The sequence below is a fragment of the Notamacropus eugenii genome, chromosome 3 (assembly GCF_028372415.1).
Source record: "Notamacropus eugenii isolate mMacEug1 chromosome 3, mMacEug1.pri_v2, whole genome shotgun sequence".
NCBI classification, from domain to species: Eukaryota; Metazoa; Chordata; class Mammalia; order Diprotodontia; family Macropodidae; genus Notamacropus; species Notamacropus eugenii.
The window spans coordinates 426,845,634-426,873,228 of NC_092874.1; the positions used below are offsets into that span (position 1 = coordinate 426,845,634).

The 27,595-nt window shown below is 40.6% G+C and overlaps 1 protein-coding gene across 6 annotated transcripts in view; it reads left to right on the forward strand.

Annotated features, from left to right (window-relative positions):
* The window catches only part of MGLL (monoglyceride lipase), a 155,511-nt gene that overhangs the window by 36,927 nt on the left and 90,989 nt on the right, over window positions 1-27,595 (forward strand). For all 6 annotated transcript variants that reach the window (XM_072598332.1, XM_072598335.1, XM_072598333.1 and 3 more), the window contains exon 3: window positions 17,806-17,912. In XM_072598332.1, coding sequence (XP_072454433.1) covers window positions 17,806-17,912 — 107 coding nt within the window. The remainder of the gene's footprint in view (window positions 1-17,805; window positions 17,913-27,595) is intronic.

Here is a 27,595-nt window from a genome sequence, read left to right on the forward strand (position 1 = left end):
TATAATTTTCAGTTCCCAAAGACAAACGAGGAGTTAAACATTTTGGCTTGTGCAGTTACAACAACATCCCTAGGGTGTGGCATGAAAAGAAAACTATATTCGGAGTTGGCCTTTTCAGACTCAGGGTCCAATTTGCTAAAAGATTGGTTTTGTGGTTGTGACGTCATGTCAGTTGTAGAAATAGCAACGTAGATGTGGTAATCATCAACTCATTATGCATTAACATAAATAAATTTTTATTAAATAAGTACATTTTCTAAAACAAAAAAATTAGTGAGAAGAGAGACATTGTTTTACATATTTTTGCAAATCCCTTTAATGTCTAGCTTAATAGAAAACAGCTGGTTTCTCATATCTGCTTTTACATTCAGACTGTTAAAATAATCGTTTTGGTTGGAATATATAAAGAAAATATGTGCCTTGCACAGATATATAATTGGAAAAGGGAAAAATATTTTAATAGACAAATAACATCTTATTTATTATAAAAAAGTTTTTGACCTTGCAGTCCCCCTTAAAGGGCTTTGGGGAACCAAGACCCTCCTGCTCAAGTCCTTGAACTGCTCTTAAAGAACTGCTTTTCTAGAATAATCAAGCCCTAACCACAATAGTACCTCCCATGGTGAAGCAGATCATCCTCAGTGTTACAACAGTCAGTGCTGCCTCTTAATTGTCTATACTTGGCTCAAGTTAGGGGTTCTGGGTGGTTGATGAGCTAAACTGAACTCTGTAAGGAATGTTGTCTAAAAAGTCTAGCAGAATAGGATGCCATATTTTTCTAGTACTGTGTATTGGTATTTGTCTGCTTTGAAGGGAAGAGCTCAAAGAATGTTAGTGATGGAAGAGACCCTAGAGATTATGCAGTTTTAGATATGAAGAAACTCTAGCCCAGAAAAGGTAAGGTCATGTAGTAGATAGCAGAACCAGAACTAGAACCCAATTCTCTTGATTTCTCTCTAGTGGAGTATTCTTTTCTGCACTGGAGAGAACTTTTGATGTCAGGACACCTGGGCTCAATTTCCAGCTCAGAAATTTCCTAGCAGTGACTCTGCACAAGTCACTTCCTTTTTCTTTATCCCAGTTTCCTCACCAGTAAAATGGGGATGAGAATATTAATACCACTTACCTCACAGAGTTGTCATGAGGAAAGTGCTTTGTAAGCATTCAGTTAAAACCACTTCAACAACCTTTGCATCTAAAAATAAATACTAAGAAATAGATTTTTAAAAAGTTGATTAAAATAATGTATTTAAGCTGCATGTTAACGTAAATCATTCTTATTGCTATCATCCACCTCATCAGTTTGTCATGATAAAAGTACTTGGTAAGCCTAAGTTATTACTGTTGTTAATATTTTCATTACTGTTTGGGTGCTTGGCAGGCTTTTGTCATTATTAACTTATGAAAGAATACTTGTGATTTGTTTTAGTGGAAGAAAATTATATATAAAAATTAAGGATCATATTGAAAAACCTTCTTTAAACTCTTGGCACCTAATACTTAAAAAGAGATGGCTCTGAAGTGACCATTACTACTCATTTTCAAATGCTTAAAATGCATGATTTGTTCAGCACTTTAATAAATACTTTTTCTAAAGGAAAAAAAGCCCAGGCTTTGTACATGCTTACAAGGCTAGATCTGCCTTTCACTCTTCACATATTCATGTGGTTTGCAAAAAGGGACCAAAGTCTACCTGCCAATGACTGTTGAGAAAGCAGAGATCACAGAGCTGCCAGCGTTTTGTCCTATGGGTCTAGTTCCCCTCTGATTGCTTCTTTTCTATTAAGGAACCCTTATGGAATTGCCACTTTTCCACCTGAAAGCATCTCATCTGCTTCTTCTGCTATAGCACTAAGAATTCCTATCCAGTAAGGTCGAATGGGAATCATAGTCATTGCCAGGGACAAAAGCATTTCTGATCACAGACCCCAGCATATACATTAGCCCAGTTGGTTTCCAGAATAGAAGCAAGACTGGTATAGAAAAGGCCCAAATAGATATAGAATGGATGAGGAAATACCTACTTACCAACTTTGCCACTTACTGCCTTATGACCCTGAGCAGGTCACTTCTTTCCAGGTCTCAGTTTCTCTTTATGTAAAAGGAGGGAGTCAGACTACTAAAGTATTTTGGAGGTCGCTCCCAGCTCTAAACCTGTGATCCTGACACTGTGGGGGGGAAAAATCACCATGAAGTTCCTTTCAAATAAGACGTTCCCATATGCCCTGAAGACAATCTTTGGTTTATGAATGTTTGATTTGCACAGAATCTGTGAATTTGTTCATTCAATAAGCATTTATTAAGCACTTACTATGCTTTCAATGTTTTGTGCCAGGCACTGGGAGAAATTCAAAAATAAATAAGTCACTGTTCCATTCCTCAAGGAATTTGTCATCTAATAGGGGAGACCAGACTTGCATAACTGTAATGCAAATCTAAATAAGATGAGTGTATAGGGAAAGTGTTATTGGATTAGAGGAGGGGAAAATCACTGTCAAGGGGATCAGGGAAAGCTTTAAGAAAGAGGCTGCATTTTTGAGCAGCACTTTAAGGGACAGAGATGGGGGGGCACAATAGAATGCATGCTAGCTAAGGAGGGTGTGAACAAAGAGGTGGAAAAGCACAGGATCTGTTTGGGGGACAGCTAGTAAACCATTTTGGTTAGAGCATGAAGCATATGAGGGGAGCTGCTTTGAAAAAAGGCTAGAAAGGTACTTTGGAGTCAGATTTGGAGGACTTTTGGTATCGGGCTAAGGAATCTGGACTTGATTCGTTACACGGTGCTGATATGCTGATGGGTTTGGGGCAGCAGAGAGAGATGTGATCAGATTTATGCAAGAAGTCAATTGATCCAGGAGTGCTGTGTCAGATGGGTTGGGGAGAGGCTGGAGAAGATGAGAACACTTCTTTTGAAATTGTAATTAAGAAAGCACCAATGAGATTTGGAGACCAAGTAGAATATGTTGTGAACAATTGTATCACCATCCTGGCATCATGCGAAGGAGAGAGTAACATGGCACATGTGTGTTTGTCCTTCGTTGCTGAAGAAGACCATGCCATCAGAGAAATGATGACGTGACTTGCACTTGACTTTATTTTGAGTGAAGGAGGGCTGTGCAGGTCACCAGCCTCACTTCTCCTCCAGAGCCATCTGAATCCAGTGACCAGATATTCGTCAGGATGACTGGAGATGACCCAGGATGAGGCAACTGGGGTTAAGTGACTTGCCCAAGGTCACACAGCTAGTGAGTGTCAAGTGTCTGAGGTGAGATTTGAACTTAAGTCCTCCTGACTCCTACACTGATGCTCTATCCACTGCACCACCTAGCTGCCCCTAACATGGCACATAGGGCTGTTTTTAAGACTGGCCACAGTCAAATTTTCTTTAGTTGCATACTTTTAGGTGGTCTGAAGGATGAAGGTGAGACAAAGACAAACCCTTTAGACTCAGGGAGAGCTACATTGTCAGGGCCACCTGAGAAATTTCTCTGATAGGGATGTCATTGAAACTTTCCTAGTTTGGCTAGATGGGTCAGTGGATAGAGTGTTGGACCTGGAGTCAGGAAGACTTTAGTTCAAATCCAGCCTTTGACACTTACCAGATTTATAACCTTGGTTATTTAGTCTCTGCTTATCTCAGTTTCCTCAACTGTAAAATAGGGATACGAACAGTACCTACTTCACAGGGTTGTTGTGAGGATTAAATGAGATAGGGAATATTTGTATTTCTCTTCTGCTGACATCCTTGTGTGCTGCAGTCTCACTGTTATGGTGGGGACAGTGTCTGTGTTAGTTTGAGCTGGTAAGGGCTGTCTGTGATGACAAGACCATTCAGATACAGTCTGGACTAATTTTCTGATCAGGAAATTGCTCTGAGTATCCTCCCATCACCTTAAGTGTGTGTCTGTAATGGATGTTAAGCTCTGTGTGAGACTCACAAAGCAAGATACACCAGTCTTTATGATGTAGTAGGAAGAACACTAGACTTGGGAACCAGAAGATGTTGTTATAAGTCAAATTCCAGTTCATCTCTATTTATTATTTGTGTGATGTTGGACAAGAAATTTCCCCTCTTGCCACCTCACACCTATCAGATTGGTTAATATGCTAAAAAAGGAAAATGGTAAATGTTGGAGAAGATGTGGGAAATTGGAACACTAAGGCATTCTTGGTGGAGTTGTGAACTGATCCAACTATTCTGGAGAGCAATTTGGAATTAACCCAAAGGGCAATCAAACTGTGTGTCTTTTGATACAGCAATACCACTATTAGGTCTGTATCCCAAAGAGTTCATAAAAAGGGAAAGGGACCCACATGTACAAGAATATTTATAGCAGCTCTTTTTATGGTGGCAAATAATAGGAAATTGAGGGAATGCTCATCAATTGGGAAATGACTGAACAAGTTGTAGTTTATGAACATAGTGGAATACTATTGTTCCATAAAAATGATGAGCAGGTGGATTTAAGAAAAACCTGGAAAGACTTACATGAACTAATGCTGAGTGAAGTGAGTGGAACCAGAACATTGTACACAGTCACAGCAACATGGTGCAATGACCAGCCTTGATAAATTTAGCTCTTCTCAACAATGCGATGACTTCAGACAATTCCAAAAGACTCATGATGGAAAATAGTATGTACTTCCAGAGAAAGAACTATGGAGTCTGAATGCAGATCAAAGCATATTGTTTTCTCTTTTTTTCTTATGTTTTTTCCCCTTTGTTCTGATTTTTCTTTCACAAGATGACTAATGTGGAAATGTGTTTAATATGATTGTGTATGTATAGCTTATATCAGATTGCTTGCTGTCTTAGGGAGGGAGAAAAAAATTTGGAACTCAAAATCTTATAGTGAATGTTGAAAACTATCTTTACATTTAATTGGAAAAAATAAAATACTATTAAGTGGAAAATAATTTTTTAAAAATAAAGAAATTTCCCCTCTCTTGGCCTCAGTTTCCTCTTCCATAAAACAAGAGGGTTTAGACAACCTCTAATCCAACTAGCTCTGAGATTCTGTGGTTCTATGATTTTGCCATAAGTTTTGTAGGTTATACTAACTAGAAGTAGCAGTACAGGGTTATATAATGGAGGAAGGGGGTGTGAAGCAATCTCATAATCCTTGGCTCCCATAGGTTCTGTTTTGTTTTGTTTTCAGCAGGAATGGTTAGTACGGACATCTGATCTTGTCTATGGCATTTGGTATTGTTTAGACTTCTATTACAGTGGAACCAAACTACCATGTGGCTGACAAAGAGGGCCTGACTGACCCCTCCAAAGGATCAAATTCCTCCAAAGTGTTTCCTTTCTAGCTTATGTAGGATTCATTCTGTTATAAGTGAAGGATCTGTGAACAGAATGATAAACCATGTGTTTGGAGGATAGGTTCATACTAGATCAGGACAAACAAACTCTAGGACTCCCAAGGGTAATTGAGACCAACTGTGGTCTTATTTTGCTCAGATGTTCCTACTGATCACGCCAAGGCCAATGGTCCAGGGACAGAGGCTTGTTCAGTTAGGCCAGGACATGGGGAAAGATAAAGCTACAAAGATTGGGTTGTGTCATATTTTAGTGGCCCTTGAAAGTCAGTCAGAGAAAGTAGAACTTGACTTGGAAGGAATAGGGAGCCCAAGAAGACTTCTAAGCAGAGGAGCGACATGACCAAATCTCTAAATGAGAACGATCATTCTGGCAGCAATGTGAGGGATGGACTGGCAGCAGGAAAGAGCAGTGGTATGAGGACTTGTCAGGGAGCTATTGTGAATAGTCCATGTAAGTGATAATGAGGATCTGAATGAGGATGGTGGCAAAAGGGCACTGAGAATAGGATAGATTCAAGGAATTGTTTGGAGATGGAACTGAAAGGACCTAGTGACTAACTGGTTATTGAAAATAAGGGAGAGGGAAGAGTCAGAATGAACATGAAGATTCTCCATATGGAAGACTGGGTGAATTATGGTGCTGCAGACAGAAAGAGAGAAGTCAGAAGAAGGAGCAGTTTTAAGGAAAAAGATAGTGAGCTAGTTGGGGACATGTTGAGTTTGAGGTGTTGGTAGGACCTTTAGGAGAAGATGTCCTGCAAGCAGTTGGAGAAGTAGGAGTTTTATAATAATGGGACAGAGAAAATATAAAGAATTGGGCAAGGAACAGGGAAAGAGATTCCAGTTTGGACCTAGGCATCCCTATATGAGACAATATCCCCAAATATGCCAATGTGGTTCCTGCTCTTACAGAAGCATCAGAAGCTTGAATGGCACTGCCCAGCACCATGACAAACAGCTGCCAAATCTGGAGATAGAATGGGGTCAGAAATTGTTTTTTAGTTGGTGGCTGAAGTTTATAAACTGCTATGGATAGAAGTGGCAAAATCCAGTCCTGGGAAAGAATAATTCACAATAATATAGTATTATGAGATTTAGAAAGTAATTTTCTCACTACAATCCTATGATGGAAACAATGCATTTTCATCATTTTAGAGACTAGATATTTAGGGCCTGAGAGACAAAATGAGTCATGAACATACAACTTTAGAGGCGGAAAGGACCTTAGAAATAGTCCATACTAACCCTCATATTACAGATCAGGGAACTGAGACCCAGAGGGATAAAATGAAATTGCTTCAAGCCACATAGTAAGTGGCAGAGTTGGGACCCCAGGTCTTCTAATTCCAAATCAATCAATCAATAAGCATTTATTAAGTGTTTATTATGTGCAAAGCAATCTTTCCACTCAACTACACTGGTCCAGGTAGCCAGGACATGCTAAGTCTTCTGACCAACCAATCATATCCCTAATTTGTTTGTACCATAGTAATCTACCTGCTGACCAATTAATTGCTGGTTCAACGCCAGTTATGCCTGATTACAGGGGGAAGGAACTGCAATAGAAGACATGCCTCTAAATAGACTCAAACAGACTGTCCTGAAAGAACCTCAAGGATAGTAGGTTCATGGTGGTCACCAGTTTGAGCTTTGAAGCAATTATTTCTGCCCTAATATCTCACTCACTGGGACAGTGAGGTGGCACAGTAGAGAGAATGCCAGGAGTGAGGATGACCTGAGTTCAAATGTGGGCTTAGACACTAGCTATGTGACCTTGGGCAAGTCACTTAACCCTGCTTGTCTCAGTTTCTTCATTTGTCAAATAAGTTGGAGATGGAAATGGCAAGCCACTGCGGTACCTTTGCCAAGAAAACCCCAAATGGGGTCACAAACAGTCAGATACAACTGCAAATAACTAAACAACAATAACATCCGACTCATTTCTCCCACATTCCCTTTTTTGTTGGGTGTACAACTTCTTGCAGTCACCTTAGGAAAATGACTTGCCCAAGGCCTTTTATTCTGTCTCTGTGTTGGAAGTGTTGATAAGATTGAGGGCAGCCTCCAAAATATGAGTTCAAATTGAATGGCAAGTGAAGCAGTCCTTCACTTTGGGACGTGTGCAGTTTCTAAAAGGAGTATTATACGATGGGATAAATTTGCGAGACCCTGGCCATCTTTGTAAACATATGACAGAAGTGAACTTGAAATCCTCTTCTTAAAAAACATTGTTCTGCTTTTTATGAAACTATTTACCATATTTTAATGACAAATTGTCCAGTTCTCTTCTTGTTCCTTTGTCTTGTGTTTCTCTTCTCTCTAGATTTGTCCTTTTATCAAGGCTTTAGGAGGCTCAAAAACTTTGGAATCAATTTCACAAACATTCATTAAGTACCTATTACAGGAATGCAAGGCATTATGCTATAGATATCAAGGTGAATTAAGATGCAAATTCTGCTCTTAAAAGCTTATAATCTAAGACGAGGGATAAGATATTTACATAAATAACTGTGATACCAAGTGAAATGTGATCCAAGGAATGGACAGCCTTAGACAAAATGCTATGAGGAATTTGAGAAGGAAGTGTTTATGTTTTGAGCTATTGGAGGGTGGAGAGGAGGTGGGAGATGAGGAGAGAGATCAGGGAAGTTCTCATGGAGGAGGAAGTGGTATTAGGAATCCATTTTAAACATGGGTTATAGCATGACCAAAGGCAAAGAGACAGAAAGGGAGAGGGTGGGAATGAACAATTGTGAGCAGTCTCCTTTGGTCAAGTCCTAGAGGAGTAGTATGAGATTAGGCTAGAAAAGCAGGTTGGAGCTAGATTGCAGAAAGCCTCGAACGTTAAGGATAAATTCTTTTGACAGACATATGTGTGTATATATATGTATATATATATATATGTATATGTATATATATATACATATGTGTGTGTGTATATATATACATTAATTTTTTTAAAATCATCATATTCAGTAGGCAATGGAGTTCTAATAAAGGATTTTGAGTAGAGGAGTGATATGCATTTAGAACATTAAATGAACAAGTTGTATGAAGACTATACTGGAGAAAGTCTCTATTTGAGGAAGGAAGAATAATTAGGAAGTTATCTGCAGTAGTTTGAGCTAGTGAAGAAGGCTTGAATGAGGATCAGTGGTAAAAGTGGAAGTGCAAAGGAATGAACAGATGCAAGAGACATAGAAGTTGGGCTTTAGCAACAGACTGGCTATGGAAGAGGAGAGGTGGAGGCGAAAAGAGTAGAAATCTATTCTGAACTTCTCATTGGACTCCACAATCCTTAAGATTCCTTCCTATTCTAAATCCAAAAGGCAGCCAGGTGACATAATAGATAGAATGCTGGATATGGAGTCAGATTATAAACTCCTTGGGGATACGGACTGTTTTTGTTTTTATTGTATCCCCAGTATTTAGCACAATGCTTCCACATACTAGGCATTTAATAAATGTTTATTGGATTCGAGGAAGACCCAAGTTCACATTCTGCATCTGTGTGACCCTGGGCAAATCACTTAGCCTCTGTTTGCCTCAGTTTACTTATCTGTAAAATGAAGATAATAATAACAGTCACCTCCCAGGATTGTTCTGAACCTTAAATTAGATACTATTTGTAAAGTGCTTTGCAAACTTTAGGGTACTATATGAATGCTAGCTATCGTTAGCTATAATCTTGGTATTCACAGCCCTAAAATGACCTGGCTCCTATCCAACCTTATCTATTATTATTTTTTATGAAATCTCTGCAGCAGCCTAGCCAGTCTGCTCACTTGCCCCCTTGACAGGTCGTGTTTAAACTTTTATTTATACTTCTGTATATGTATATAATATATATACACACACATATATGTGTGTGTTGGTATATATGTATATGTACTACAAAGTACATGTTGCATGTGCAATACATTATATACACTTTACGCTTATATAATTATACATTTATTTATTTATTTTCATCATACGGTCTCAAGTCCCCTTCTTTTCCTCTTGACTACCAAAATTTCACCCATCTTTCTTTGTGCAGCAGATTTCAGCACAAAGTCTCCCTTGACCATGCTAATCCACAATGATCTTTCTCTTCTCTTGACCATCTCCTTGTAGTACTTACCGTCCATGCATAGACAGTGACCCTCAGTCATAATCCAGTTCAATTCAACAAGTGTTGTTTAAGCTCTAAGGGTAAGTTTGGCATTGGGAATAAAAAAATAAAAAATTCAAACAATCTCTACCCTCAAGAACCTTATTTTCTACTAGAGGAATGCAACATATATGACATAGAAATAAATATAAAGTGTATCAAAGTCCATACAAAGTAAGCACAGAGAAATTTGAGGAGGAAGAGGAAGCTAAAGACTGGAAGGATTAGAAAAGGCTTTTGTATGAAATGGTGCTTCTTTGCCTCATTTCTCTCCTAGCCTTCATCACTAGATGGGCATTGCCTCAGACAGACTGAGACCTGGAAAAGACCTTAGATTAAAGGGACCAAGGTCTCCCACTGCCTCTGGAGCCATCTTCAGTCGTCCTGATCTATGTCTGGCCACTGGACCCAGGTGGGTCTGGAGCAGAGAGCGAGGTTCTCCCTCACTTAAATCCAATCCCCTTGTGGATTGTCATGGCATCACCTTCCTGATGTCATGGTCCTCTTGGAGAACAAAGGACAAAGATCAACAGCAAAAAGGGAAAAAGAACAACAAACAAAGGAAGTGCTAAGAGGTAAGAGCTAGGTGGGAGGGAGCACATTCCACTGAGGCAAGAGCTGAATGTCATCTACCAGGAACAATGTGTGGACCACTTTGTCTAAGGCAGGAGAGAAAACAATGTGAAATCAATGTGGAAAGACAGGGTGGAGCCACATTGTGAGAAGCTTTTGATGGCAAACAGAGGAGTCTGTATTTGGTCCCAGAGGTAGCTGGAGAGCAGAGGGGGGTTATTTTCATAGGTTGTAGGGAGGGGTGAATTGGAGAGGGGAGTCATGTGAGTAGGAGAAAGAGGATGGATACAAGGAGTGTTATAGTCACAGAATTGGTAAGACTTGGCAGCCAATTGGATTTGGAGTTTGAGGGAAAGAAAGATCCAAGAACAAGGCTGAGGTGGGGAACCTGGGTGACCAGAAGGATGATAGGACTCTCAAAAGAAAGAGGAGAGTTGAGAGACAGGCTTTGAACATAGCGATCTTGAGATGCTTGTGAAATGTCTAGCAGGCATTTGGTCAATGTTTTTGCCATCTAATATGTGGATTTCTTATCTTCCCAATGAGAATTTAGGTTGTTGGAAAGCACAGACTGTACTTTTTATTCTTTCTCATCCCCCATGGTGCTCGGCTCCATATTGAATCAACCCTGGCATCTAATCCTGGCTCTGACTCTTAACTCTATAACCCGGGCCAAGTCAATTCTCTCTGGACTTAGGTTTGTCATCTACAAAATAGGGATAAATAGCCCTTTCACTCCCTGCTTATAGAATTATTATGAGCAAAATATTTTACCTTATGGTAAATAAATAGAATTGTGCAGCTTTCTAGGAAGGTGAGTCTAATATTATCTAATAATATGATTATTATAGAAGGTAGTCAATAAATAATTGTTGAATTGTGAGCTCATCAGGGCCTCAGCATGTGATGGAACCATGGATACAGAGCAAAGACAATCTGCTTACAAAATTCAAAGTGGAGGAAAAAAAGTTAAATTTGGATTTCCACAGAATCCTACTGCTTCTGTTTCAGTTAAGAGAAATGGATCAGGTCCATCCATCACATACCCACGTGAAGTCTCCTCAACAGAAGCTGGGTGTGAGGTTTTGAATGTTTTTTAACAAAAATTCAATCTTGAGAATATCGGTGCTGGAGTCATAGAACTGGAGATCCATTGGAGTGAGTGGGAAACCATTATAATATGATACAATGAACAACCACATCTTCCTTGGGAAAGGAGGGAAGTGTAAACCCTGTCATTCCCTTCTGAGTTCAGATCATGTTTAAGATACCTAAGGCCTCAAGAGGCAGTGGAGAGAGGGCAATCCTGTGGGAAGGAAGGACTTCATACGGTGGGAGCCGTCAGCTTTCCCACATGAGACAAAATGAAATGATTCTATCTGTACCACTCTCTCTCTCTCTCTCTCTCTCTCTCTCTCTCTCTCTCTCTCTCTCTCTCTCTCTCTGCCTCTCTTTCTCTCTGCCTGTCTCTGTCTGTCTTTCTCCTCTCTTTCCTCCTCTCTCCATATCTATTTATCATCATCTATTTATATCTATCTATATCTCCATAAAAAAAGATATTTCTCTACCTTTCTCCCCCTCCCCCCATAAGTGTAAACAAAGTGGGATTTTTGTTGTTTTCTTTTTGGAGTTCAGTTTCCCAGGCTCAGGCCAAATTATAGACATTTGAAGGATTAATCTCCTTTGAACTCTGATAATTCACAGCTGTGCTGAGCCAGTCAGGGGCTGAATCTTTGTTATACATTCTGGAAGGTTGGCATTTTGCTTTGGGGGCTCATTCATGAGAAGGACCTTTTGATTCCCTGAACTGGACTCTGGGTAGATATTTGTTTAGAGCCCCTCGACTACTCAGATGTTGGTGCTCTACCACTGTGGTGGTGCATGTAGGTGGTTGTATTATTCTGTTTAGACAGCTGAACCCTGTCTATTGGATTTCTTCTTGGATACTCACTTCTTTCTACTTATTTGTCTGCATTGTTTAATTAAAATAAGATTGTCAACCCTTTTGAAGCTGTCTTTCCTTTAGAAAAGCAGATCAAAGAACCTGTACTAGCAGCACACCCTGTGTGCTAGTGTGCTTGTTACCTCTCTCTCTCTCTCTCTCTCTCTTTCTCTCTCTCTCTCTCTCTCTCTCTCTCTCTCCTCTCTCTCTTCTCTCTCTCACCCCCACACATATATTTGTAATATGTGCATGTAACTTAATAACCATCAACAAAGACAAAAAGAGTAAATACCTTCCATATTTATGGATTACCTATGATCCCTTACCAGTTAACAAAATAGAACCAAATGTATAAACAAAAATTCCAAGTCCATCTGAAGGAATCAGGAAGACCTGAGTTCAAATGTGACCTCAGATACTTCTATTTTCTTCAATATCCTAACCTGTAAAATGGAAATAAAAATAGCTCCTACCTCCCAGGGTAGTTATGAGGCTCAAATGAGGTAATATTTTTAAAGTTCTCAGCACAGTGCCTAGCACATAGTAGGTGATTAATGTTTATTCCCTTCCTCTCCCTTCCCTTTCCCTCTCTCCTCTTCTTTTCTTCCTAATCTTTTCCTTCTTCCTCTCTTCCTTTTTCTTTCTCATTCTTTCCTTCCTTTCCTATTCTTTCTTTCCTTCTCTCTCTGTCTATCTCTCTCTCCTTCCCTTCCTTCCTTATTTCTGGTAGTGTTTTTAAACATCCATTTAAGAATGCCTTCATAGGTCAATGCTTGTCCTGTGGCCAACTCAGAGGATGGTTAAAAGTAATAAGTTAATAAGTATTATTACAGCCAAGACCAAGGTCATAACATTTATCCTGAATGGCTAGTTGGCCTCAAAGATTGTACCTCCACCAACTGCCATGAGAGAAGGAACAGAAAGGCTAGACTGTGTGCTGGAAGGTGAGCTTGCAACATGGGAGGTGGGGGCTTCAACTCTGACTTTAATACAAGGGACTTTGTACTTGTGTACATCACATCACTTCTTCCCAGGTCTTTATTTGTAGAATGAGATGTTGGATTACATAATGTATAATGGGATTTAGAGTCAGGAGACCTGACTTAGAACCCTAAATCTTCTACTACCTGCTTGTGTGACCTTAAGAAAATCACTTCAGTTCTCCACATCTCATTCTCTCTCATCTATAAACTCAGGGGTTTGGAGCAGATGATCCCTGTGGTCCCTTTCAGCTTTGAGATTCACAGCTGTTGTATCCTAAGTGTGAGAGGGATTGTAGGAAGGTTCTTTTTACTTGTGTGACTTTGGTCAAGTCACCTAGCCTAACCCATAGGCTGCTCCTGTGTACAACGGGCAGCATTGTTGCTGAGATTTTTTCTGGCTCCAAAGCTTTGATCTGTGAGCCTATGAGGAAGAGGACACCCACATGATGGGGTGCTTTAAACTCAGTGCCCTTGTTGTATGTCCTCTTGGTTGTACCCTGCTCCAGTCTCTTTGCCCACCCTCTCATCCCTCCTCCTACCAACCTCCATTGAGCCTTTGGCTCACCCCTATCACAGGCAGCTGATCTGGCCTGTCACAGAGTGCTAGATGTCAGATTGGTCCCTGTGTCTGATGACTTTTTACTATGAAATCCTTTTACTGGAATTCCTTTGGGTAATGATGATTTCATTCTTTTCCCTAAGTCAGTTAAGAGGAGATCTAAGAAAAATATCTAAGGTAAGCATTGTCCACATTGTAGGGTTCTTTGTTTGTTTTGCTGAGTTGGGTATTGTCTGGACAGGGGGTTCTAATACCTTTTTGCAGTGTCTGTGAGTTTTCTAGTTTGTCTCCAAGGATCCCAGGGTTTACTTGGTCTGTACTTTTAGAGAGCTAAAGGGGGTGTTTTTAAATGCAAGGATTTTTATAAAGCTTTGAAGCAATGATTCCTCACCATGGGATCATGACCTACTCATAATAATAACTAACATTTACATAAAAATAATAGCTCACATTTCTGGAGCAGTCTAAGCTTCTTAAAGCATTTATGTAGCAGTACCCTTGGAATGAGATAGGTAATGCAAGTATCTCCATTTGCAGATGGGGAAACTGAGACCCAAAGACTTGCCCAAGTCACATTGCTTGCATCAGAAGCAGGCTTCCCAACTCCATCCTGACAACTGACAAGTTGATTGCTATGGAAACATCCCTCTTCCCATTCTCCCCCTACCACCAGAGCTGTGAATAGGTCTTATGAGGAAGGCTCCTGCCTGGTATGCTGGGTAGAACCACTGTGAAAAACAGGGGGGAGGAAATGAACAAGAATGGGCAGCCATGGATGGGCTGTGATCTGCACTGTTAGAGGGAACATCCACATTGAGGAGTTTACAGATTGTCAGATCATCATGAGATCATAGCTTTTTAACTAGAACAGAGTACTGAGATCTTTTAGATGAGGAGCTGAGGGTCAGAGAGGTTAAGTGTAAAGCCAACTGTCACATAGCTAGTAAGAGTTTGAGTCAAGATTTGAACCCAGATCTTCTTGACCTGAGTCCAACGCTTTTATCAACAACATCGTTTTGCCTTTCAACATTCATTGGAATGTGCATATTTTTCCCCATACATCCTTGTAAGTGATTATAATTTTTCTAAAAGTGTTGCCTCAATAAATTAGAATCTACCACAGTTCTTTTTGGGTGCTAAAAGGAAGCTTAGAATACACCTCTCATGGGTGAGTTATTTACTCTAGAGAGGAATTTCTATGCTACTCAGTAATCTCATCGGCTCCCATGGATTTAATTACCATCTTATGCTGACGATTCTCAAGTCTACCTATCCTGTCCTAACCTCTCTGCTGCCCTCTAATCTGGCATCTCTAACTACCTTTCAGACATCCCAAATAAGATGTCCAGTAGCCATCTTAAACTCAACATACCCCAAACTGAATTCATTATCTTCCTCCTTTCCTCCCTCCCCTCCCCTTTTCCATTAGTGTAGAGGGCAATGCCATCCTCCCAGGTCCTCAGGCTTATAACCTAGGTGTCATCCTGTGAAGTTTAAAAAGGCTCCAGAGACATAGTTTCTTAGTAATTTAACCATTTTTTTTGATGAGGCTGCCAGGTTATTAATGAAAGAATGATTGTCCATCTCTCTTAGATCAAGGACCCCTAATGACAGTGGGGTTACAGTTTATATGTTCTTTGAAGAGGAGGTGTTCCCGAGGGGTGGCAATAGAATTGCTTAACCCAATAACAGATGTGGACTTTATTAAAATGAAGGTCTTAGGGTATGTGACTTAAGTCACTCAAATCTTGGCCAAAGAGACATCCATTTCCATATCACCTGTCTTGATAATAGGGTGAATCAACACCAACCTTTCAATGAGCAGGAATATATCCATTAGCCTAATCTTAGAATTTCTTTAACTGTCTTATTAGATCTTGACCTGGGTAAATCTTTAAGAGAGATTTCCCAAATTGATTGATTTCTGGAAGAGGAAGTAGAAAAGGGGAAAAATCTTGGTCCTAATACAATAGTTATTAATTATAAGAAAAATATTTATTTCTCACAATTCTCAACTCCTATCTCCCCACCCCTCCTCAACAATCTATTGGCAAGGTCTGTCAATTTCACCTTTGCAAAATCTCTCCTTTGACGCTGCTACCACTCTAGTACCTGCCATCATCACCTCACACAGCACAGGTCAGATCATGTCACCGTTTCCCCTTTTTCTATTCAATAAACTCCAGTGGCTTCCTACTGCCTCCAGGATCTAATACAAAGTCCTCTGTTTGGCATTCAAAGCCCTTCATAACCTAGCCCCCTTCCACTTTTCCAGTCTTCTTATACTTTACTCTCTGAAATTTACCCTTCTCTCCAGTGATTGTGTCATCCTGACTGTCCCAAGACACTCTATCTTCTAGCTCCTAGCATTATGACTGGCTGTTCCCCATGACTGGAATGCTTTCCCTTCTCTTCTCCATCTACTGATCTCCTTGTCTTCTTTTAACTACCAAGTAAAATCCCATCTTTTATGGGAAGCCTTCTCCAATACCTCTTAATTCTAGGTGTTTTCCCCTTTTAATTATTTCTTATTTATCCTGTATATAGTTTGTTTGTACATATTTGCTTGCTTTTTTCCCTGTTAGACTGTCAGTCCCTTGAGGTCAGGCCTTTGGGGTCTTTCTCCTTCTTTTGTTTCTCCAGTGCTTGGCACATAGTAGGCACTTCATAAATGCTTATTGATTGATTGATTTTTTTCCTTTAAATTCTCACCATAATCACTTGTCGGTATGTCTCAGTTGCAAACATCATCTCTGCGATCTCTATGGAAGTTTTAGCTTTTACCCTTCCTAGTTCAATGACCATAGACTTCACCATGTTATCCCAAATCTTAATTGTGAGAAAACCATAACAGGCTGTATACAGTGTGAAATTTGTACTTTCCTGGCCGATGTCCCACTGAGCTGAAAGTGATCCTTTTTCCTTAGGTTTTTCTAAAGTGCTTTGATTTCCTCTTCTGGACTATAAACTCCTAGAGGGCAGAGACGGTATCATATTTCATCTTTTTCCTTCTCGGTATCTTGTAAATACTTTATAAATATTTGTTCAATTAAGTTGAAATACAGTGTTTGTTATCCTCAAAGGACTTTTAGAAATCATAGTTTATCATGCCCCCAATAAATAAAAACTGCTCTTGGAAATGGAAGATGGTTACTTTTTAATTTGCTCTACTCTCTGCCCCTTGAACACTGTTTATGTCCCTGCTGTACATCTCCACCCAAATGTCTCATTATTTGGCTAGGTAGTGCAGTGGATAGAGCTGGGCCAAGAGTCAAGGAAGACCTGAATTAAGATCTGTCTGCAAACATTAACTAGTTATATGACCCTGAGCAAATCATTATATCTGTTTGCCTCCTTTTCTTCAATTGTAAAATGAGGATAATATCAACATCTACCTCAGGGTTATTGTGGGAAACACATTAGACAATATTTATAAAGCACTTAGCCTAGCATATAGTAAGTGCTGTATAAATACTTATTCCCCTCCCTTCCCTTCCTTCCCCCCCTTATCAGAATCTCTAACGTGACAAGCTCAAAACAGAATTTACTATACCAAAATTTCATCCCTCTTACAGACTTTGCTAATCACCATCTTTTTAATCACTCGAGTCCAGAGTCCAATAGCGATCTGCACAGACTTTGTCTTCCTCCTTTCCATCTCCAATCAATCCGATGAGTCTGCCTCCATCAGATCTCTCATAATTGTCCTCTTCTGTCTACTCAACAGAGCTACCATTTTAGTTCAGGCCCTGCTCAGCTCTTGCCAGGACTATAACAATAGCCACCGAGCACCTCTGCTAAGTGCTATTTCCTTAGAAAATAGTTGGTTCGCTGATTATTAGCAGAGAGGAATGATATCATCTTTAACTTTGATGGAACAGTCCTAACATTGACCATTGAACTTGACCATTGACCTTGAATGTTGCCCTTTTTTTACGTGGCAATTTCATATAAAGTTCTTTTTTTGTAGCGGGGGGAGGTCTCTGCTTGCTTTACTATTTGCTTTTCCTTTTAGGCCTTCCCTTGTTTCTCTGAATTGTTCATATGTCCTTCCTTCAGCACAGTAATATTCTATTACATTCTTCCATCCTGCTGTGATTTGGTTTTCCACTTGTTTTAGAGCCATCATCTGCTACAATGTCCAGCAATTCTTTTCTCTGTTTCCCGTCTGAACCTTTCCAATTGTCCAAATTGCTAGATGTTGTTTAAGCTCCATTCCAAATGAGCTAGAATTCTGTCCTCACCCTAGGTGCCCTCTTCTTGCTTTCAGGGGCCTCGTGTTTATCTCTCATGGTGCTGGTGAACACTGTGGCCGCTATGATGACTTGGCCCAGATGCTGACTGAACTTGACCTGTTGGTGTTTGCTCATGACCATGGTGAGTACTACAGAACAATCACTGGGTGGGGTGATGAGTCACAGTATGTGCTATTTAGAGTTTAACAGTGTTTGGATTTTCCTTTCCAATGTCATGTCACCTTTTCTGTCTTCCCTTCTTGACTTTTTTCCCTTTTCTGTTTCCTGTTGGAAAACACAAGAAGAACATTCTTAGTACAAGGTTTCCAAAACTATTTTTAAAGGAAAAATCTCACTGTCTGCTTACTATGAAGCATATTCCCAAGTGAACCTACAAGGCCAGGCACAGGCATTGAGTCAGAGGGCATTATGAGACCATCTGCTAGCTTTAGCACAAGCCAAATAATAATCCCTGCTTATGTAATGGGTATTTGTAGCTTTCAAAATACTGGCATAAAAGCAATAAACCCTGACTTTCTCTTTCTTGAAATTTCAAAGGAATATGATGACAAGCTCAAGAACAGATTAAGGAAGCAGCTGAGTTTAAAACACCAGAGATTTGGGAAACATCTAGTGCCACACTGGCCAAGGCCACATCCCTCTCCAAGAGGGAGAGAGCATTGTTCCTGTTAATCATAGTCAAGTGGGAAATGCTGCTCTCTTATTTCATGCCCCTACACAGAATCACAAAGTTTGAGACCTGGAAAAAATCTTTCTGGCTCTCTGGTCCAACCCATAATCAGTAAAGAATCCCCACTCTGATCTGACAAGTGGTCATCTGTCCTCTGTTTGAAGACCTCCAAGAAAGAGGAGCCCACTGCTTCTCAAGTCAGCCCCTTCTATTTTGCCTTGGTTTGGATTGTTAAGGGGTTTTGGTTTTGGTTTTGTCTAAACATCAACTCTAACTCTGCTTCTTTTTAACTTCTGTCCTTTGCAAATATACACCAAGGAGCTGTGGTTGAGTATATCAATACTTGAATGGTTCTGTGATCAAGTTCGTAGCCTATGAATCACCCGACTCACTCATTGTCTCTCAGCCTGAGCCTCACGCCCCATGCCCAGTAAGTTGGGAAGTCTTGTCAATTCTGCCTCCATAACTTCCTTCTGCCTCCTTGACCCGCTCCCTACTTTGAGCAGCTGTTATTACTTGTCTGAAATATTGCAAAAATTGCTTGATTTGTCTCTTTGCCCCTAGATTTTCCTCCGCAGTGTGTCCTCCACACAGCTGCCAAAATGCTATTCCTAAAACAACATTTGATTGTATCCTTCCCTCCTCAATAGACTCTAGGGTCTAACACAAACTCCCCAGTACAGCATTTAAAATAACCTACCTTTCCAGGTATCACTCCCCTTCACACCCTGTGCAGCGCAGTCAAATTAACCTTCCTTCTGCTTCTCATGCATAATGTTCCCTCTTTCCTCTGTGCCTTTGCCTAGGCTGTGCCTTATGCTTGAATTGTAGGGCTCCACCCCTTCACCTTTACCTCGTAGAATCCCCAGCTTCCTTCAAAGTTCTGCTTTTCCTAGCCCTATCTCTGCCCACCCCCCCAAGATTACCTTGTTTTAATCTTGTAATTATTTTGTAATAACATGTATATAGGCTGTTTCCTCCATAAGATGTAAGCTCTTTGAAGGTAGGGATTTGGGAACAGTGCCTGGAACATAGAAGGTGCATAATAAGTGCTTATTGATTGGCAGATGGATTGAGTACCCACCCATGTGGGTACTCCTTCATCCTGCATGGTTCTTATCCTGATTCTTGCTTAAACTTCTATAAAAAAGCAATCATTAAATGCCTACTAGGTGCCACCTACTGTGCTAGGAAGTAAGAATTCAAAGTGAAAAAAAAAGGAAAGATTCTGCCCTCAAGGAGCATTCTATAATGGGGAATGACATAGAATACAGATAGGTAAGTGACAAGTCTATACAAATAAATACTAGATAATTTTCCAGGCCAGTGCGGGGAGAGCACACAGGTTCTCCATAAATACTGAGGGCCTTCCTCCAGGCTCTTTAAAATTTCATGGGTGCCAGTCAAGCACTTCAGGCTGTCCATCTGTTATCCCTCATTGGCTCCATAGCTAATGTTTCAAGGCATATAAAACACAAAACAATACACACACACATACATATACACACAAACCCTAACTCAATTCATCTAGAATGGATGGAATTTTTGTTTTAAAGCACTTTCTCATGCTGTACAGGAAACTTTGGCAATGCAGCATGTGCAACCTATATCTGGGGTCCTTAACTGTTTTCTGAAGTCGGTGAGTGCCCATCTTCTTTCCCCGGTAGATTTATCCACTGGCTGCTTTCAACTGGTTTGCTGGGATTGACAGTGGAAGGTCAATCCAGCTTCAACACAGGTCTCTGTCATCCCGAGAAAGGAGGCTTGTGTTTGATCTTATTTTAAAATGTAGAACTAAGTGGTAATGTGCAGAGGAGCTTTCAGGGGACTGGAGATAAGGGATTTTATGACTGTAAATAAGAGAGCAAAAGGTGCATTAGGAGAGACAGATGCTGATCTTGGCAAATAAGAAGCTTGGTCAGGAGAGCATGCTGCATAAAAGGTTAGGAGTTGGGTTGCTTCTGCTAAGAGATCTTTTAGTCCAGACTCCAGTAAATTTTCTTGTAATGGAGAATACAATATTAGCTAAATTCATATTATCTTTAATGATAAACCAGGGTTACTTGCAAAATATCTCACTATATATCTAAGTTTGTGTCAAGATGTAATGTAATGTTAGGGGAAGTAGTTATCTGGCATTAAGTACATTAAATACAAGGACTGTATTCTTATTAAAATGGGCACTGACCAATGTGTGTAAAGGCCTTTCCAATACCGTTCAGTCCAATTCCATTCAATAAGAATGTATCATGTGCCTACTGTGTGCAAGGAGCAGCTAGGTGGCACAGTAGGTAGAGTGCTATACCTGGAGTCTGGATGACTCATTTTCCCAAGTTCTGTCTGGCCTCAGACACTTGCAAGCTACGTGGCCTCAGGCAGGTCATGTCACCCTGTTTGCCTCAATTTCCTAATCTGTAAAATGGGCTGGAGAAAGAAATGGAAAATCGCTCCAGTATCTTTGCCAAGAAAACCTCAGATGGGGTCATAAGCAGTCAGACACAACTGAAAAGACTGAATAAGAAAAACTATATGCAAGGCATCATGATAGGTGTTGGAGAGACAGTGACAAAATAATAAAGAATAGTTTTGGGGGGAAATCTACACTTGCCATAATGGAGTTTATTTGTGAAAGTTGTCAGCATTATATTCTCAACTAAAAGGGAGAGGAGGAGGGGGAAGCCTTGAAATGAATAATAATAATCTTGATAACAACCCACACTTGAGGCATTTAGGTGATACGGGTAATAGAGTGCTCAAACTGGAGTTGAGGAAGACCTGAGTTCAAATTTTACCTCAGACACTTATGTGTGACCCTGGGCAAGTCACTGAATTTCTTTCAACCTTAGTTTCTGCTGATACTAAGGATGGGAATAATCATCGTACCTACCTCACAAGGTTGTTGTCAGGATCAAAATGAGATAAAACATGCTTTGCAAGCCTTCAAGCATTGTATAAATACTGTTATTATTACCTCCATGTTACCAATGGGGAAAGTGAGGCTCAAAGAGTTAGCTAAGCAACTTGCCCATGAGCACACTACTAATAAGTATCTAAGATAGGATTTGAACCTGTATCTCTTGACTCCAAGTTCAGTACTCTATGTCATCGTGCCTCTCATTGATGCCATAAAAAGCCTAAGCATCTCCAATTAGAATTTCAGACACCTCACCAAAAACTCATCTGTCATTCTCTCATTGTGGGTATTACCACCACTAGCAAAGAACTCAGCTCCCTGGTTCTTCTAGCTGGTCTTCATGAGGCAGAGAATATTCATCATCCGGTAGCTGCCCTTTGGTGACATGTCTTGCTAAACTTGACTTGGTTGTTCCTCTGATGATGGATACCCAGTTTATCACCAGGCCTGTCCCAAAAGCCTTCCCGTCTGAGTCGGAAACTCTGACTTTGCCTCCACTGGCCTAAGTAAGCCGTCAAGAATCTGAGATCACCTTCACGACCTACCAAATACTGGGGATACGAGGTTAGGGAAGAAATTCAGCTAAATTTTACGTCAAGCTTCCTTTGATACATTATGTCCTACACCCTACGAAGCCCTAGCCAACTTCATAACAATCAAGTAAACTTGGTTCTGTGGTCCCTTCACTGCCTACTTAGGGCCTCGGTATCTCATCTGTCAAACGAGGGGGCAGAGGGCTGAGCTCCTCAGGACAAACTGCTAGGAAAGCACTGAATTTGTCAGTGGACCTCTGAAACCACAAGTGCCAGGCTCTTTACAGGAGAGAAGAAAAAACCCAAACAGCACCTTTTGAGGTTTCCAGAAGCACATCCGAAGCAGAGATGCTGCTTCTGTGGCATTCTAAATATAGTGTCCCTCTCTGCTTGCTCAAGCCCTTGGTTTACCGAGTTGCTTACGGTGATTCACTGGAACTCCCCTTGCCAACAGCATGAGGATGGGATTTAATTCAAGAAATGAACAAGGGAAGATTTAACCCATTTTTTTTCTCATTTTGTGTGTAGCCTTTTGTTGTGAATAGAAGAGGGATAGTTCTTGCCTGCCTAGTGGGCAGGAGCTGGGGAGAGGAGCTTTCAGTGGGTCTTCTGAATGCCTTTGAGCTAGAAAATGTGACCATTAGAGGTCACTGAACTTTGGTTTCTTTTATTTTGCCAAGAAATCTCAGTTATTTGAGGATTCATTGTTCTGCGATCACTAGAGTGCCAAGCTTTTTATTTGTTGCCACTGGAGTTGCATGATCGGAGTTGTTGGGCTGAGATTCTTGCCCTTTTGTGGAGTCTGGCATCTTGTTTGGGTTTTTCTTGATTTGGTGACACATAATAGCTATTTTTAAAAAAGTAAGATGTGTCAAAAGTCTGTGATATATTGGGTGTAGTGGTGTCATCTGGCTTTGGAGTCCAAAATATCTGGGCTCCAGTTCCAGTCCTAACACATATACTAGGTACAGACAAACCTCTCAGCTTCTCAGAGCCCCAGGCAAACTCCCAAGCAAAAATGCCTTTAGTACCAGAGAAGTTGCCAGTCTACCTCAGCAGAAGAATCCAAAGTAGGAGTTCTATAAATCAAGGAGTTCCTAGGTCTGTAGTGCTTTGCTCCATTTAACCCCCTTTCCTCATTCTGCTATATGGCTTATGTTTAAAGTGAAATAATAATTAATTTGAATCTGAGAATCACGGGCATTGCTTAAGATGATTGGAGTCTCCCTGAGGGTAGTAAAATCTGAGATAACAATCACTGAATATCTCTTCTAGAGGTACTCCAGCCAGTGCTAGGTTCTGAAAAACCTTCTGTAGGTCCAGGAGACCCAACTTCTATCATGCAGGCTCTGCCACAGGTTCCATTTGTAACCTTAAGCAAGTTGCTACCCATGAATATACCTCAGTATACTAATATCCCCAAAATGTGGTCTATGGACTAGAGGACAGATGATCCTTCTAGCTCTGACAATCTCTGTTCGAAGGTTCCCCCAGTTCTGACATTGCATGTTCTAATATCTCTCCCAGTTTTGACAGTCTGTGCTCTAAGGTCTCTCCCAGCTCTGACAGTCTGTTTTCTAAGGCCCCCCCACCAACTCTGATATTCCTTGGCCTAAGATCTCTCTCAATTCTGACAGTCTATGTCTAATGTCCCTCACCCGAACTCTGAAATTCTGTGCTCTGAGGGTCTTTCTTGGTATGTTCTAAGGTCGCTCCCAGCTCTGTCATTCTAAACTTTCAGGCCCTTTCCAGCCCTCACATTCTGTGTTTAAGATAGGCCTGGAACAAGAATTTAATGCAGCTCTCAGTCAAAAGTTGAGGAATGGGCTGCTTCTCCATGGTGGCAGGCTCCCCAAGGCTGGGGGGCTCTTGTCAGGGAGGCTGTAGAGGAGATGTCTCAGTCAGGTATAGAGAACACTAGATGGCTATTGAGATCCTTGCCAACACTGTGATTCCGACATCCTGGGATTTGGAGATTTCAGCAAATACCTGCATCTTTGATTGAGTTGCTTGTTATCCCATCAGGCTATGCTATAGATGTTAGTCTTTACTGCACAGGTTCCCAGGAACACTGCTGGAGGAGTCATTTTACATTTAAGCTGTTTTTATAGACCAGATAACAGAGCAGTTCAGAGAGTGACTTTATCCCTAGTTGAGTCAAAGCAGCTAGCGTGTTTTGTGCTGGGTGTCTCCTCAGGGACTGCCACCTCCCGGCCCCAGCTCATCACAATGCTGCCAGGTAAATAAACTACCCTGACTGCTTTCACTGAAAATGGGGATTTCATCTCATAGGGTCATCAGGAAGATAAAATTAAATAGAAGCTATAAATATTCTCTGCAAAGCAAAAAGTACTCATAAGGGATGGCTGGGCTGTTTTCTATAATTCAGATAAAACCCATGCTAACACATTTTAGAGGTCTGGGTCCTAGCATTGTTAAATGGTGGACGCACATTGTTTGGGGGTCAGGATGAGTTCAAATACATGGTCAGCTGATTCCTATCTGTGTTACCTTGGACAAGTTACTTGGGTTAAATGATCTCTAAGGTAGATTCTGACTGCTCTAGGATCATAGATTTAGAGGTAGAAGGAGATTTATATAGAAGCTATTTGGTCCCACTCCCACATTTTACAGATGAGGCACTGAGAGCAAGAGAAGGTAAATGACTTGCCTAGGGTCGCACAGCTAGGAAACATCGAAGACAGGAAGTGAACTTGGGTCTAAGTGACTCCAAGTCCAACGTTCTACCCACTGTGCCATGTTGTTTTTCTTGGTCCTATTGGTTGAGAACTGAATTCTTTTTCAATTTTATTGATTATCTGTTTTTACATCATAGTCATATAAATATGCCTCCTTTAGAAATAAACTTTTCCTTGTACAAGAAAAAACAGTTGGACAAAAAACATTCAATACAGTGACCTTGTCTGACAATTCATACAATATTCTGCCTCTATGGAGAGGGGGGAGATAGTTTCATTATCAGTTGTCTGGGACCATCATTGTGGATTTTTTGTTTTTTATTACTCAGAGTTGGGCTTCCTTTGAGTAATCTTTTTACCTACATTATATGGATTATTCCTTTGGTGGCACTAATAATTCCCTTGTATTACTGCATCCAACTCTTGTCATTTCCTGCTGAATTCTATTATATTTATATGCCATAGTTTGTCAGCTTTTTCCATTTCAATTGACAGCCACCTTCTTTCCAATTCTTTGTTACCACCAAAAAAAAGTGTTACTGTGGATATTTTAGTATATGTTACTTCTTTATTTCTGCCATTGACCTCCTTACAGGATCCCAATTCTTCATTGTGGAGTAAGAAATCTCCTGGTAATACAGTAAGGGGTCAGTTTGTTTTTTACAGGATGGAGCACAGTGCCTTGGATGTTCTCTAGCTGTGTGACTATGGACAAGTCACACGTGGAATTACAATACTTTTAAATTGTGTAAGGCTCCGTTTTTTCCTCTCTAACATGGTTGTTGTGGTGGAAAGCACCTGGTAGATTTTATAGTTCTGCAGAAATGGGAACTAGCAATTATTATGATAGTGGGTACCCAATAGATATTTGCCTGACTTTTTCTGGTTTCCCAAGCACAGTCTTGTCACAACTATCTTTAGAACTTTAAGGAGTGGGCATCTGGCCCACTGACATTTCATTACTAAAAGGGCAAACCTTTCTTCGGTTGTGTGTGCGTGTCTGTGGTGCCTGCATGTGCCTGCATTTATGTGAGAAAAACAGAGACAGACATGGACACAGAAACAGAGAGAACAGAAGAGGAAAAATGAAAGAGCTGAGATCTGCCAGCATTTATTCTCATGCTAGATGCTCTAAGATTCTAATATGAAGGTTTATCCCTTTAACCTGGACCATCCTCCTCCTCCTCCTCCTCCTCAAAAAGCATTTCATTCATTTCATCCATTAAATATTCATTAATTGTGTATTGAGCAATATTCTTCACAAGACACTGGTGGAGAGGTGCAAGGAGAAGTAAAATTCAATGAGTTCTATAATAAAGCTGATTAAAAACGTAGAGAAATGCTGTCTAACCAATGCGGTAAAAACTCATTAGTCCATAAGAGAACAAAGTGTTTTGAGGTCAGATGAGGGGGAGATGAGCTCCTGCTGGGAGGGAGGATAATGGGGAGGCTTCATGGAGGGAGGCATTTGAGCTGAGTCTTGGAGAATAGAGTGAGCAAGTACATATATATATATATATATATCATATATCTAGATATACATATGTGTATATATGTGATTGTATATACATATATATGGATATGTGTGTATATATATGTGTATACACACACACACACACACACACACACACACATATATATGTTATCTCATTTGGTCTTCACAATAACCCTGTCAGATAGATGGAATTATTATCCTTGTTTTGAAGATAAAAAAGCTGAGGCGTTATGTGACTTGCCCAGGATCACACAGCTAGTCAATGTCTAAGGTGGGATTTGAGTTAAGGTCTTTCTCCCTCTTGGTCCAGTGCTCTATCCACTCATAGAGATGGGATGAGAAGCCTCTTCCAGGCTACTCCAGGAGCATTGGTGCTAGGTGCTACAAAGACAGCAGACCTTGCTTGTTTGTGCAGGGAGAGAAGATTTAGTGGGCTCAGGTAGAAAAGGAATCTTCATCAGGTGGGGCTCTGCTGGGGGAAGCTTGGGAGCACGGGCAAGAGTAGCAGACATGGCCTTGGAGTAGAGGCACCTGAGACAGTTTCAGGGGTTGAGCTGGGTTTGTACAGGGCCAGCTCTACAAAGTTGTGGGGGGTAGTGATGAATCATTCTGTGGCAGAGTTGCCAACAACAAAGCTGTAGCTCTCCTGTCATTGGCAATCTGCTAACCGGGGAATCGGCCGACTGTCTGTTGGGAGAGAGAGAGGCCTGGGGAGGGGCTCAGGCTGTCCACCTTCTCACCACAGTCAGAAGGGGGTTTAGCATCTAGACAGGGAGAAAGAGCTTCGTATAATGCCTTGCTTATCGTAGAGACTGAAAAAGAGGGAAAATCTCCTTTTATATATGTGACATGAATTTGGAAAATGTCCCAATGTAGCATAATTATGGGCAGTGACACTAGTGGAGAGATCAACCTGTCAGGCTATCATAACAATGAGATTGTCTTTTTTGTTTTTTAATCAATAGCTTTTAAAATAGAGAAATAAAAATGAGTGCAAACTGTTTCAACAAAAGCTTCATGTACCTACAGTAACTGACAATCTTTTGGCCACAAACACAGTTCAATGAGCCGGTCTATAAACAAGCATTTATTAAATGCTTATTAGGGAAACAAGAGGAAAGCAGTAAGCGTGTGCTAAGTGCTTTTTACAAATTTTATTTCATTTGATCCTTACAGCAATCCTGAGAGGTAGGATTATTATCTCCATTTTACAGATGAGGAAACTGAGGCAGACTGAAGCTAAGTGACTCACCCAAGTTCACACAGGTAGTCTTCCTAACTCCACGCTCAATGTCCTGTTCACTGCATCACTGACTGCCTCTACTAAGTGCTGAAGAAATAAAAACAAAAGCAGAGGCCCTGCTTACAATCTGGTCTATTACACGATTTCTTTAAAAAAAAAACTGTACTAAATCAACAAGCGAATTGAAAGTTTGGCTTTACTTAAAGTATGGCTCAGTGGTACAGTGAATAGTGTGGGGCCTGGAGTCAGG